Source organism: Octopus sinensis, linkage group LG6 (genome assembly GCF_006345805.1).
Source record: "Octopus sinensis linkage group LG6, ASM634580v1, whole genome shotgun sequence".
Lineage (NCBI taxonomy): Eukaryota > Metazoa > Mollusca > Cephalopoda > Octopoda > Octopodidae > Octopus > Octopus sinensis.
In genome coordinates this window covers 32,715,585-32,730,584 of record NC_043002.1, presented here as the reverse complement: position 1 = coordinate 32,730,584, position 15,000 = coordinate 32,715,585, and the positions used below count along the sequence as shown (strand labels likewise).

The 15,000-nt window shown below is 33.6% G+C and overlaps 1 protein-coding gene across 1 annotated transcript in view; it reads left to right on the top strand.

Annotated features, from left to right (window-relative positions):
* LOC115213197 (mucin-4-like) overlaps positions 1 to 15,000 on the top strand; it is a gene marked incomplete at its 5' end in the record, with an annotated part of 363,030 nt that overhangs the window by 31,670 nt on the left and 316,360 nt on the right. Inside the window, 8 exons of the mRNA XM_036503503.1 lie at positions 901 to 1,105; positions 3,487 to 3,741; positions 4,193 to 4,336; positions 5,901 to 6,104; positions 6,996 to 7,235; positions 8,784 to 8,991; positions 10,092 to 10,255; positions 13,160 to 13,324. Of these exons, the coding sequence (XP_036359396.1) occupies positions 901 to 1,105; positions 3,487 to 3,741; positions 4,193 to 4,336; positions 5,901 to 6,104; positions 6,996 to 7,235; positions 8,784 to 8,991; positions 10,092 to 10,255; positions 13,160 to 13,324 (1,585 nt within the window). The remainder of the gene's footprint in view (positions 1 to 900; positions 1,106 to 3,486; positions 3,742 to 4,192; positions 4,337 to 5,900; positions 6,105 to 6,995; positions 7,236 to 8,783; positions 8,992 to 10,091; positions 10,256 to 13,159; positions 13,325 to 15,000) is intronic.

Here is a 15,000-nt window from a genome sequence, read left to right as displayed (position 1 = left end):
TCCGTCTACCATATCCACTCAGAAGGCTTTGGTCGGCCCGAGGCTATAGTAGAAGACACTTGCCCAAGATGCAACACATCTATATATATAGGCGCAGGAGTGGCTGTGTGGTAAGTAGCTTGCTTACCAACCACATTCCAGGTTCAATCCCACTGCGTTGCATCTTGGGCAAGTGTCTTCTACTATAGCCTCGGGCCGACCAAAGCCTTCTGAGTGGATATGGTAGACGGAAACTGAAAATATATAATACAGTGTACATTTAAACACAAATTTCCATCATAAGAGTCTTTTACTCTAGAAAGAACAGCTAAAGTCCAAACCACTAATTAGGAATACATTCTTGAAGGGAATGAAAAATAAAAACATTTAACATCTCTTTCCTGGACCATGCTTTCTGACATATTTTAGTAAATAAAATAATTTGTTAGGCGAAGTCTTCATCAACTGGGACGCCAAAGATTAAATATATAAACAACGAGGCCAATCCAGCATGTGCCTCATTGTTTATAGATTTTAATCTTTTTCAAATCCCCCGCGCAAGCGCCGTCTATTTTGTCTGTAGCAAAATGATGCTGGCAAATTCTTCGAACGAATCTATCAGAAATCATTATACATAATAATATCAGGGTAATAAAGATTTTAAAAATTGGATGGATGGATTGATGGATTTATAATTTATTGTAATTTTATTGTAATTTATAATCGAACACTTCAAATAAAAACCTGTTAAATGGAGAGAAATGAAATTTTATTATGTACTAGTTACATTTTACATAGTGTTATTCTTGCAGTCTATTATTTACAAATTATTGTCAATTGTTCATAGATTAAGATATATGAACAAATGGATCCCATTCTCAATTTACAAAGAAAATGAAATGTCTTTCTTTCTCTTCTCAGAAATGTTGTTATCCGTTATGGTGGCGAAGGCCTTGGCTTTCATATGGTGTTCATCAGAGATATAATTACTTCTTCAATTATGGAAGATGGCTTGAGGGCGATGACCAACCGTTTATAGACTGCTGTGAGAAAAACAATATGTGTTACCTTTACAGGCAGAGAAGACCTAGAAATTACTGTTGGGGTTACAGGAGTCCCTTCAGAGGTGAGACATTCTATATTCTGTTGTTCCTATATTGTTGTTCATTTCTACAGATCAAAATGAAGATACTTACAATTAGGTATCTTGGAAATCGGTAGGAATTCATTACAATCCGGTTTTTAAATTTGTGATATTATTAATATTTCATTAATTAAAGCTCGGGTAAGTGGTGATGACTAAAATAAAACTAAGTTCAATTATGTATATTGCGTTCGTGAATACCTAGACATGGTTGTATCTTCGCTGTGGTAAACTGTACCGGAAAAGAAATTCTCCATATACACTGCGTGTGTGAAAACCCAGCAAGCTGAACTACGAGGAGTATTTCTTCACATTCACGCTTCACCCATCAGGACAAAAGTTATTCGTCGTTCATTTAAAAATTACCATTCTTATACATAAAGAGTATAACATAAATTTGGTGACGTGTACTAAACTTTGGCAAGTAGAATTAATTAATTAAAGTAGCTAAGATTAAAATAAAGACGGGAGACAGATTTGGTGCATGGAAAAACTGATGACACTAACTGACCATGTAAGCGCTAAAAGGATTTGCATATCTGTGGTACATTTTAATAAATCATATGAGTGTTTTATTGTTTAAAGTTTGTTGTTTACTACTTACTCAAAACAGTTATTCTTATCATAGTAGAGCTGTGGGCTCTTAGCGTAGAAGCGTTGATGTAGCGGATATATATTAGGGAGTCAAAACACGAAACATGAAAATAACGCGCGAGTTTGGAGTAATGAGACGTATAATGAAAACTCAAAGGAAATAGGACAAAGACACATAAGAACAAGCGACTACTGAGGAGAATTTTGATAAATGAAATATTTTGCGACGGATATTTCTTGTAACCCAGCAACATTAGCAGTTATGCCAGTATCTGTGATAGAACGAATGTGATTTATATAGTTGGGCTCCCGAGAAAGAAAATAATGCAGTAGAGATATATTATGTGAAAATTGTATTCTCTTATAGGAAAAAGAATAACATCGAAAAATGAACAAGAAAATAGTAACAAACTTCTGTTTAATTACATTTCAAATACTATCTGAAATAACTATTTGTCAAACCAAAATTGTTGAACCTTTCAACCTTACTGGTAAGAAAACAAGGTACATGCTTCCCGAAATTAGGTCAATAGCTCATTACTGTATTTGAGTTCCTGTTTCTATTCCATCTTTTTTTCATTCAGTGTATCAAGTTACTTTTAGTTTGTTGATATTATTGATTATTATTGTTGTTATTATTATTATTATTATTATTATTATTATTATTATTATTATTATTATTATTATTAAGCTATTGGTCCACTACTTATTTGTAAATTTTTCAATTAATTTAACTTAATATTGAGTGTTAAAATTGATTTTATTAGCTTATACTTCCTTTCACTATTTAAAATTAAGTTTAATTTACGTAGAAGTTCATATTTGATTAATTTCCTTAATTATTTTTGTTTACCTAATTCAGATACTAATTTTAGTATTACATATCATGCAATTATTTGAATCGGTGAAATGTATACTTTGATTGATGAACATATCTCAGTGCGCTTTGTATTTTCATGTAAGAAATTGGTAAATTTCTTCTACTCCAAATTGGTTATTCTCAGTTACGATATCAATTTGCGGTGTATGAAGATCAGCGGCATGCTTTTCCCTTTTAATTGTATTAAATGGTTTTCTTTTTAAAGAATGATTAAATACTTTCGACACTTTCAGTCACGAAAGAAACCAATATCAAATATGCAATTGCGAAAGAATTTACAATTAAAAAAATTCAAACAGTTGGTACATACAAACAAATTTTGATCGTTGTCATCAATAATCTTTAAGCATTTCTTATGAAAGGGTATTTGAAGAAATGATAATGTACTTAGTAGTTACTGCAGTCTCACAATCACTTTTCCAATTCTCAGCGCTCTGAGTTCTTATCCCGCCTGACTCAACTTTTCCTTCCTTCTTTTTCGGAGTCGATAAAAGACTAACAAATGTAGACTAGTGGAACAGTAAGAACATCTAGCCACTTACCTACATACACACACACACACCACACACACACACACACACACATATATATATATATATATATATATAATATATATATATATATATATATATATATATACATACATATATATTTCTCTTATCTTCAAATAACGTTAATTCTTTAAAACTCATCTAACTTAGTAATTTAAGCACATTAAGTAATTACGCCATGCTCGGGTCTATCTTATTTACTCAATATGGCAACATTGTACACTGATATCAATTAAATACTTAGAGTTTTCATTCGCGTTCAATATTTTATAAATATAACATATTAACTGAAATAAATTTTCGTGAGTAATTTGTCATTCATTTCAATATATTTACAGCTTGGATGTTTGGCGATCCTCATATTCAAACTCTCGATGGTCTGAAATACTCCTTTAATGGTTTGGGTGAATATACCTTAATAAGAGTACAAAATAAAACCACAGACATAAATATGCTAGAAATTCAAGCAAGGACCGCCCAGGCGAAAAATTCAAATGGTACTCTGATTAACGCCACAATATTTTCAGCTTTTGCAATGAAAGACTTCATTACCAATGCCTCTGCACAGGTTGAACTAGCTACTGATGAAAAGAGTAAGTTTTATTACTTTGTCAAACTTGATTTCATTTTGCTTCTTATAATGATGAAGTGTTCGAGTGAATAAAACCTGACGCTTTTCTTTCATGCAGAAATTTACATTTCATGTTGTGTACTATTCTTCAACGCCTATTACAGAGCTTAAGGCGGTGATCTGGCAGGACCATTAGAACTCTGGGCAAAAAGTTTATCGGCATTTCATTCGTCTTTACGTTCTGAGTTCCAAGTCTTTCAAGATCGACTTTGCTTTTCATCATTTCGGGACTGATAAAATCAGTACCTGTCCGGCATTGGGTTCAATGTAATCGGCTTATCCCCACCTTCGAACTTGCTGGCCTTGTGCCAAAATTTAAAGTGAATATCTGTTACAGAGTTGTTTAGTTTATTTCCAAATTGTTTTAAAGTGGTATTACTCCAATGTAAATTATCTTTTCTTTTCTATTTCAGCTTTGGTCATCTACCACAATGGTATTGACAAAACATCTGAGTTCCAAAGTGTTTCTGACTATAGGCTGATTGACTCCGACTTGTTCATTACCAGAAAGAATGACAGCAAAGATAACCAGTCGGTGTCTCTAACATTCACATCTGGTAAGCACATTTACTGTAGATCTTAAATAAAATTGTTTTAGCCTTGATATACACTTGTTCGGAGTATTGTGATATGATAGAAATATCTTGTAATTTGATGCCTTCCGTGATCTGCTCTAAGACGATATTCACGTGTCGATATAACGTCCATTATTTATCATATATTGCTATACCCTCTCCAGCAAGGCTCATATGTTATTTGGGATCTGCTAGATCACAGGCACTACAATAGATCTTAAACAAATAAGTTGTGCTAGAGCCAATTTCCTCGTGGTAAAATCAACGCCAAAAACATATATGTAATTTCCACGAGTACAAAACAGATAACTAGAGTTTATTTTCACGAAGTTGCTTCACATAAATCTCCCTATCCGTAGTTAGTAAATGTATTCCTTTCACAAACTTTTCGATAAACCCTTCATAGTATGGAAATAGGATCTAAGAGCAAAAACTGTTTTCCTTTAACTTTGCTTCCAGTCTTAGTGAATGCCTCTTCAATCGCCTTTCTCATCTCTGGAATGAGGACTCTGAGTCTGCTGAGCCACAGTAAAGGATTTTCCGATTTCTGAGAACCGAACAGCTTCATCACTTGTCACGTTGTGATCACTCCTACAACTATTGTCTTCTGAATCTGCTTAAACAGAATCCGGTGAATTTGTAGCATTATCAAAATATTCAAATACTAGTGAAGCTGACCCTTTTGAAAACATTGAGTTTGAAGAATGTTCAGGAATATTCATATATGCAACAACATTCTTCCCAATGAATCGCCGAATAATATAATAAATATATCTATCTGCAAAAGAAAAAATGGCAAACATTATGCAAACACAGATCCTATCTAGATTAAGAAACCTAACAGTGCTATTCTATATCATAGAATTTATTGAGTAATATTGCAGTTAAGCTAAGCCCATGATTCGGATACAGCATCAAGATATTGCAAAATATTTTGATCACGAAATAAAAATATTTGATATTTTTTATATTAACACATGCCTATAAAACACGCAACTTCTAGCAACAGGTTATAACAGAGATTATTTTATAATCTCCTTTAGCCGAATATGCTGATGACGTTGACAATATTGTCACGTAGAACTCCATTTACGTACGACCATTCAGTAGTTTTCGAGTTAAGATGATTTAAACGATCATTCTCCATATAAAACTCCTCAGTCTTCTGAGAGTACAAAATCACTCAAAATATACAACAGGGCAGAAAATGTGAGTAATTGTTGAAGTGCATTTCTAACTCAAGTATTAGATGTCGATACCTTGTTGTATGCACAGCAATTATTCAAACAGGAATTTCCATTTTTGTGTAATGGGGACATTCAGCCATAGTTTCAAATGCAATCTAAGAAAACGATATAACAGTATTTAAACAGGAACAGAAACTAATCAAATGTTTGAAAAGAAATTCCATAACAATCGACTAGGAAGAAAATCAATACTTTCAAGGCTTGTTTTATATAGTTATGATATTTTTCACTGTTAATTAGTTTCAATGTTATATTTCGAAGAACGTGCAATGAGGTTATAATTATTCTTGTCTTTCTAGGTGTTGATGTATCAGTGACGGTTGGTATTCGCATGCTTACTGTAACCGTGAGTTTACCAGAAGGCTATAAAAATACTACGCTAACCAGCGGTCTTATGGGAGTGTATAATGATGACAAGAAGGATGATCTCACAACACCAAATGGGACTGTATTGCCTGAGACTTCTAGTGAAAGGGATATCTTTTATAAGTTTGGTCAACGCTGTAAGTAAAATGATTGTATTATATTTTTCACTATATTTTTCCAAGTGACCTTATCTTATCGCCCATCACTTGTTATGCGCCCATAAGTTAGTTTGATAGCTGAGCTCTGATTGGCTGCATGCATATGAGTTCGTAACTGGGGTCCGGAACTCTCGTTAGAAAAAAAAACGCGTCCGGCTTACATAAATGGGAATCACATAACTGAATGTTTACCACTGTAATATTCAGAACATAGGCTGGGGTACCTAATTTGTGACAAGTTATATTATGTTAACTTTTAGTCAGGAGGGGAGTTTGTGTCCCTTTACAGTCACTACAAAGCGTGAAGGACGAACAAAGGAAAAATATATCATAAAAATGTTGACCTGTCCCAAATGACTGAAACGCAGTCGATTCTGCTAAAAGCACCACTCAAAACGCAGCGACTAGGGACAGGTATCTTATCACAAGGCATTTAAGCCGGTATTCTTACACTTTCGCCAATCCCGAAGAGGAAACGACTAAGTTGATCTTGACGGATTTTGACCTGAGTACAGAGAATCTGAGCATCTAAAATTCGGAGTCCCCATCTCAGTTGAAAATGTACCATGCCTGTGTGCTTTAGGATCTCACCTTGTAACCACAAGCTTTTTCGAGCGTATATATATACATATGTCTGTGTCTGTGCGTGTGCCTTGAATAATGTATTAATAATGTATTATGACTTGTTCTTGGTGCTCAATAATTCATTTAGCTATGGGCTATATAGTTTCACCATATGTGTTTAGTATATAAAACAAAGTCAAAGACACTATTCTGAACTATTGCTGTAATGTAATTTGTATTATTTCACCTCTTTATCTGTTTTGCATTTTAAACTAATACCAACATTGTTTTGTCTTTTCTTCCCAGGGGCTATAAATACTTCACTGTTTAAATATCAGAAGGGTTTTTCAAATGCTGACTATACCGACACTTCTTTCGTTCCCCTTTTTATTGATAAAACCTCTGCGATTTACAACAAATCTTTAGAGATATGTAAAGCAGATGACAACGCTTGCATTTATGACTACATAGCAACTGGTGATGAAAGTATTGCTAAAGCAACTGAATCCCTTGATAAGGAAGCTACAGCTGACTTCCAAGCTGCAAGTAAGCAATATTATTTTATTTTCAGTTTCTGGTTTCCGCCTTACAACACTCAATCAGGAAAAAGTGTTTTGGCTGATCAATTTCATAAGATCCACCGAAGGTGGGTGAGTGCATGTGTGTGGGTCTTGAATTATTTATAACACTATCAAAGTAGTATAGACAAGACTTCTGTTCCGTTCTTGTTTTCGCTTATATTCACCGTTATGCTGTGGAATATTGAGGTCTGTTTTTATGAAGATGATGGTGCCGATGATAACCATGCTGCTGCTGATGCTAATAATAATAATAATAATAATAATAATAATAATAATAGTTTCAAATTTTGGCAGAAAGTAGGCGATCCAAAGTAAGGAAATATGTCAATTCTATTGACTCGAGTACTTCACTGGGGCCTTATTTTGGTGACCCCGAAAGGATGAAGGCAAAATTCCCATTGAAATTATTTGAACGCAGAACGTAATGAGCCCTAAACGTTCAGTCTGACGCACCTACGATTCTGCCAGCTTATCACTTCCATAAAATAATACGCTATGAAATAAGAGCGGTATAACTTATAGTCATACATATACTATTCAGACTATTGTAGGTATCCTAGCAATGAAATGAAACGACTACGCATATATATTCTGTGATCAGGCCATACATAACATTTACAGCAGCCATACTACGCGACTGACCTTCGGTAATATGGGATGCGCACATGCACTCATTATTTTTCATTATTTTTATTCTATAGAATAACGTTTGGAATAAGATTTCAGCGCAATTCTAGAATGGCTGAAGCACACATACTAAGCAAATGAACACAGCCGAACAGGCATCAGTAACTACGGCGATTGATGAAACCAGAGGCTAATACATCACCGTGTGCATTTTACAAGGTGTAGTTCATGAACCAAATTGGCTGTTGTCTGGACTATACTATTTCATAGAGTATAAATTAAGATGGCAACGCACTTAGATTTTGCAAGTTATGTGAGCTAAAGTTAAAAAAGGGTGGCTGTGTGGTGAGTAGCTTGCTTACCAACCACATGGCTCCGGGTTCAGTCCCAGTGCGTTACACCATGGACAAGCCTTGCGAGTGGATTTGGTAGACAGAAACTGAAAGTAGTCCATTGTATATATATATATATATATATATATATATATATATATGTGTGTGTGTGTTGATTTGTCCCCGTAACTTAGCGGTTCGGCAAAAGTGACCGATAGAATAAGTACTTGGTTTACAAAGATTAAATCCTTGGTCGATTTGTTCGACTAAAGGCGGAGATCTAGCATTGCTGCAGTATAAGAATAAAACGAAAGAATATTTTAACCTTCTCTGTTCCACTGATATCTCTAGTAAGATAACCAATATCATTTATATGTGGCCTGATAATTTCATTAAATTCCCCATAAAATGTCAGACGTTTAGGGAAAAGTTGTTTATCAGAAAAAATATCTTCAAATAAATTTCACCGACAGACAACTATTAGTTTCCTCGGCTTTTAAATTATTTTTTTGTTTCTTACCAAGATTATTGATAGCAATTCTGCTTTATCACAGGAAACACAGCCCCTGAAATTTCTGGTGAAGAAACTGTTAAAATAAATATAAATGAAACAGCCACTGCCATTCTCAATGTCACAGATGCTGAAAATAATACTATCACAATCGAGAAGCAACAAGGTGGCGAGTATTTTAATTTCAGTAAAAGTGGATCCGATATTACATTATCAATATATTTGATGCATTCAAATGCAGTTAATATCAGGTGAGTTAAAGAGGAATTTCTATTCATGTTATTTTATTTCATTGAAGCAAATTGATGAAACTTTGCAGAGCTCTTAAATTCACAGGAAACTGTGGTTCTTGTGCAATAAAAAGTCAATGCTGCAGTTTGATTTGAAGTGACAGAAGACTTCATATCGAATTGACTTGAGATTTGAAACTTCTGGAGAACTTAACCCTGAAACTTTTCGTTGTGTATGTTTGGTAGAGCAATTTACATTTTGTATGGAATAAGATTCTTCATCGACAAGCCATCCCGATATTTATAGTAAAACCATAAAAGTTTAACTAATGCTAAAATAGAACCGCTTAATATAGTTTAAGCAATATTCAAATAAAATGAGTTTAGTTTAACCGTAGTTTAACCATTGCTATCATCAAATTACTTAATTTTATGCAGTGATAAAATCAAATCGTTTTATTAACTAGTAATAAAACCAAATTAATTGAATTTAGTAAATGCTAAAATTAAATAAGTGATTAAAAATTAAATAACTTAAAGTTTAATCAGAAGTAAGATTAAATTGTTTAATTTTAAAGAATGATGAATTTGTTCGAATTTTAATCGGCGATAAATTTTAAATGTACCAAAACGTACATCCATGTGCACGTACATATATACATACATACTTCATACATACATTACATACATTTATATATATATAAATATGTGTGTGTATATACATATGTATGTATAAATATATATATATATATATATATATATATATATATATGTATATATATATATATGTATACATATATATGTATGTATTTTTTATATAAGTATCTAAACATATTTGTATATATGTATATGTATGCATATATGTATATACATATATATGTGCATATATGTATATATATATATATGTGTATATATATATATTTATATATATATATATATATATATATATATATATATATATATATATATATATATACATATATTTCGTTTTGGGATTTGGTTTGCAAGATTCTTTCATCATCAACAAGTTTTCACAAGTATTGAAATAGCATAACGGAAAACATTAAAATATGTTGTGTTTAATTAATGCATATACTGATATTGTTATTCATCTGTTACAGCATTGTTGCTCAAGATGACAAAAATGCTTCTTCTGCCGAATTCGTTATGAGTATTGTGCTATGCAGTGGATGTTCTAATCACGGAAGCTGCAGAGAAGATAACCCTGTAATTAGAACAGAAAACTTTATTCTGCAGTCATGTGACTGCAATGAAGAATATGCTGGTGAGAATTATAAATTGTGTGCATAAATTCATATGAATATTTTATTTATAACATTATAATGTATATGGTGAAAAAACAGCTGCTGACTAAATCTATGTGCCTCGCTAATCCCAATCTATATGAGAAATTAGACAAAGGAAATGTAGTGGCAATTTAAAGCAGTAAAGATTTTGGTGGTATGTAGCATGTAAACCTCTGATACACATTGTTCATGTCAGAACAAAATATCTCTCTCTCTTCTCTTGAACTAGATTGTCGTGTCTTTTCTTGTCTTCTTTGTGTACCAGCATGCTACATTCACTTACTATATGAGTAACGCTTTCCTCTTTTGATTTGCATAATCTACATTGGAAATCTACTTGATTTTTGTCTATTTTGGCTTTTAACCAATTAGTCCTCAATACTTGATGTTGCGCAGCTACTAACAATCTTTCTGTCTCCCTCTTCAGCTTTCTTTTCTGCAATCATAACCATGTCTCACTACTATTTGCTGCAACTATATTAGGGAATCTGCTATGTAACACCTCTTTCTAGTCAGATAATTTCTGTTATTTTTCCTGGTATTTGAAGTTCCTTTGGTATTTTGGTTTCCCTATGTCTTGCTGTGGCTCTAGCAGCCTTTAATAAACCTTCTTCACTATTACCTACATAGAAGTCTATATCTACTCTAGCTAACTACACACAGTCTTCCACTGATATTAACCCTCTTCCACCTTCGTATCTAGGTAGGTTTAAACTTGCTACTCCTGCCCTTTGATGCAATGCTCCTTTCATATTGAATTCCTTCCAAGTTCTTTTGTCCAACTTTGCTAATTCTGTTTTTGTCCAATCTACAAAAGTTGTTGATTATCTAAGTAATGTTACTGCCCAAGTATTTACAGCCTTCACTAGATCCCGGCCATTTTATCTTTGACTTCATTAGATTCCTCACCCTCCTGGTGTACTGCTTCTCAATTTTTGCTTTCATTTTTTTAGTTAATACTCTGTCAGATACATCTCTCTTCCTTTCAATGATTTTAATGTCTGGCCCTGTGGTAATTGGCTGCCTTCGCTCTTGACTATCTGTCCTCTTCTCATGACTAATATTGTACACTTATATATGCCAAATTACACACCTATATCTTTGCTGAAGAGTCTTACAATCTGTATTAAGGAATCTATCTCTATTTCATTCTTAGTAAAAAGCTTCAAATCATCCATGTAGAGCAAATGGTTAATTTTTCCATTATTATTTCTGAACTGATAACTTGTCTCTTTTTCCACATTTGCTCTTTTTTAATCTTTTCTCGTGAGGTATCTAATCTTCTGGTGACTACTATCCCCACTGCGTAGATCAATAAGTTAGTGTCTTTTATATCTTTAGTATCTATCTTCCTGATAACAGAATCTACTTAAAGTCATTTCTTATAGCTTTCTTCTGTTGATTTCTTTTAATGCTGGCAATCTTTTTGTTACTTTTTTACTCATTACTTTCTGCAGCTCATCTAAAATCTTCTGATCTTCCTCACTTAAATCACGCAAGTCGTTGGTGCCAGTTGTCCATTCCTTATCGGTAGCGCTATTATTATTGTTTTCTTTAGGTTCTTTTTTAGTTTGAGGTGTATCTTTTATGTTGTTTGCCTTTCCCACTGAGCATTAGCTTGATCAACTAAACATTGCTCCGTCACTTTAAACATACCGTTCTGTACCCAAAATGTTAATATCTGTTTTCTACAGCCCCCTTCTTTTAGGTTCACTTCCTTAGTAGAGCCTTATCATTATCCCGTTTTTTACGCTGGTCCACTTCCTCCTCCTTAAAACATCGTATATTTAGAAGCTCTAGATAATTAAACTGTGACTGAGTTCCTGATTTATAGCAACACATTTGTTTATATTCACGTCATCTTATAGAATTTTTGTTAAATGTACTTATTAACAGAAGGGGAGCGCCCGCAGGCCGGTTCCTCACCAATTTATGCAGTTTCAGTTTCAACATGTTTCAAATAAGTACTGACAATTGAAGGTGATTGCAAAGACAAAGAACTACTTGGATTTTTAACAATTTTTAACAGTGAGAAATCGGATAAAATGTGTTATTGACATTAATAGTTTGTACCTCAGCTAATTACTGTTGAGAACTGCATAATCCATGTTTCAGTTTACTTAGTGATTTAAAAGGCATACTTAAATTTCATTATTTTCAATAACCTAGGAAACACCGGGTAATTAACGTATAAAGTTGGTATCTCACTTGCTATGAGGTAATACCTGCGTAGTCTGTGTTTCATGTTAGAGATCTAAAAGGCATTTCTAAATTTCATTATTTTCTTTAATTCAGGCAACGTCGGGCATTTCTGCTAGTAATAATAGAATAGTATAATCTTCATGAAGCATGTCTGGTATATATATATATATGTATAAATGTAAGGCGGCGATATAATCGATTTAATCCATTTGTCTGTCCTTGTTTGTCCCCTCTATGTTTAGTCCCTTGCGGGCAATAAAGAAATATATATGTATAAATGTTTTCAAATATTTTTGAAGCTAGAAGAAGTTATAAACAATAAAACTGCCATCGATGATTAGTATTCGTATCTTGTATTTCCCTATTCAAGAAGTGACAGCTATCCTACGTAGATTTTTCTGAAGAAGAGATCCTAACTTGGGAACAGTTTAAATACCAGATAGTAGAATTAATACCGACCTAAATTTTTAATGCTTTATAACTAGCATTGATTTTGTTTAAAAAAATATGGCAATATTTTACATTGTTTTCATCACGAACACTATAGCAAAGTAAAATTACATTTTTGTTTGATAAATAAATTAATTTCCATAAAGCATAGGACTGAAAACCAGTCCGAAATTATTATAAATTCTCTAAAAATTGTCGTTCTAATAATAATGTTACGTTTTAATCAACAGGTGATAACTGTGAAGATGACTTTGATGGATGCAGCGGTAATCCTTGCCCTGGAGTAGGAAAATGTCAAGACTTAAAACCAGATGAGCACAAAGCCCAAAATACATCTTTCCGATGTGATTGTCCACAGGGCTACGTATTAAACAACGCAACATCTCGTTGTCAAGGTAATACCTGTCTACTCACAGTATTCTGAAACTAATACTAAACAATATTCAATTCACATCATCTTAATATATTTTTATTTATTGCAAAGAAGAGTTTCTTTCGGATTCAAAAAATAGTATTTACAAGTGCTTAAACATTAATGAATTAAGTATAAACTATAATTAATAATTAATAGACAAAATTTATAATAAGTGACAAATTTCTCGTACTAGTTAAAATACGATACATTCAAAATGCAGTAAAGTAAGTTTAATTAGCATTAAGTTCAAATGTTACATTCAACATTAGTGAGTCATTCAAATAGTTGCCTGGGTCGAAATCATTATCCAGTGACTCTGTCTAATAAATACTATCGAATATAACGAGGTAGGATGGGATTGTGTTAAAATATGAACTTCGAAAGTATGTACTCCCGATTCAATCCAGCTATGCTGTGCCGAGGGCAATCATCATCTACACCAGTCTCAGGTCAGCCAAAGCTGAGTGATTGACACTCAAAAGAAAATATATATTGTGTTGAAACCCATGAGAACAAAGCTTCTGTTTTTGAGTAATGATATTCATCCATTGAACGCAAACATAATCTCTGTATTAACATCCTCCCTTTAACGGTACTCTATTGACAGCATTTGAACCATGTCTCCGGCTTGACAATAACTCTTTTTTGTCCTCGCCTTGCTTCCGTTTTCGAAGGCCACGAAAAAAGTTATAGATATTGTCTTTCTCACCTGACAGATTTAAAATGATAAAAAAATAACTAATAATGATTCACTGACGCATGTTACTTATACTTCAGTCCAATCTCTTACAAGTATTTCAGCTAGATCTCCAAGCAAAAGGTAGTTTCTTCTTTTCCTTCGGATATCATGAATAGATAATGGGTGTAGGTGTTACCATCTTTGTTCTAACTATGCGATCGAACACATATTTACTTACAACCATATTCATCATTAGTGTTAATGCACGCACACACATATACTAACACACACTTTGCATATGACAGTTGTCTCTCCGTGTACTTATAAAAGTTCCTATGCTATTTGTTGCTGGCAACCGTATATCATTCCCTACTTTCCGAGATAACAGTATGGGATAGTTTTGTATGCGGTGCTTCATTTAACGTAGGATAAATACATTAATAACGAGAAATACTTCACGAATGGAGATTTTATGTTTGTAAATGCATTGCTACAGATGATTCAATAGGACATGCATATTTATGGCGCCACCTCACCATATCTATAGGGTATTACTCTGTCTTTTACTCTCTTTTAATTGTTTCTGCCATTTGACTGCGGCCATGCTGGAGCACCGCCTTTAATCGAGCAACTCGACCCCGGGACTTATTCTTTTGTAAGCCCAGTACTTTTATTATATCGGTCTCTTTTGCCGAACCGCTAAGTGACGGGGATGTAAACACACCATCATCGCTTGTCAAGCAATGCTAGGGGGGACAAACACAGACACACAAACACACACACGCATATACATATATATACATATATACGACGGGCTTCTTTTCAGTTTCCGTCTACCAAATCCACTCAAAAGGCTTTGGTCGGCCCGAGGCTATAGTAGAAGACACTTGCCCAAGGTGCCACGCAGTTGGACTGAACCCGGAACCATGTGGTTGGTTAGCAAGCTACTTACCACACAGCCACTCCTGCGCCAGGGA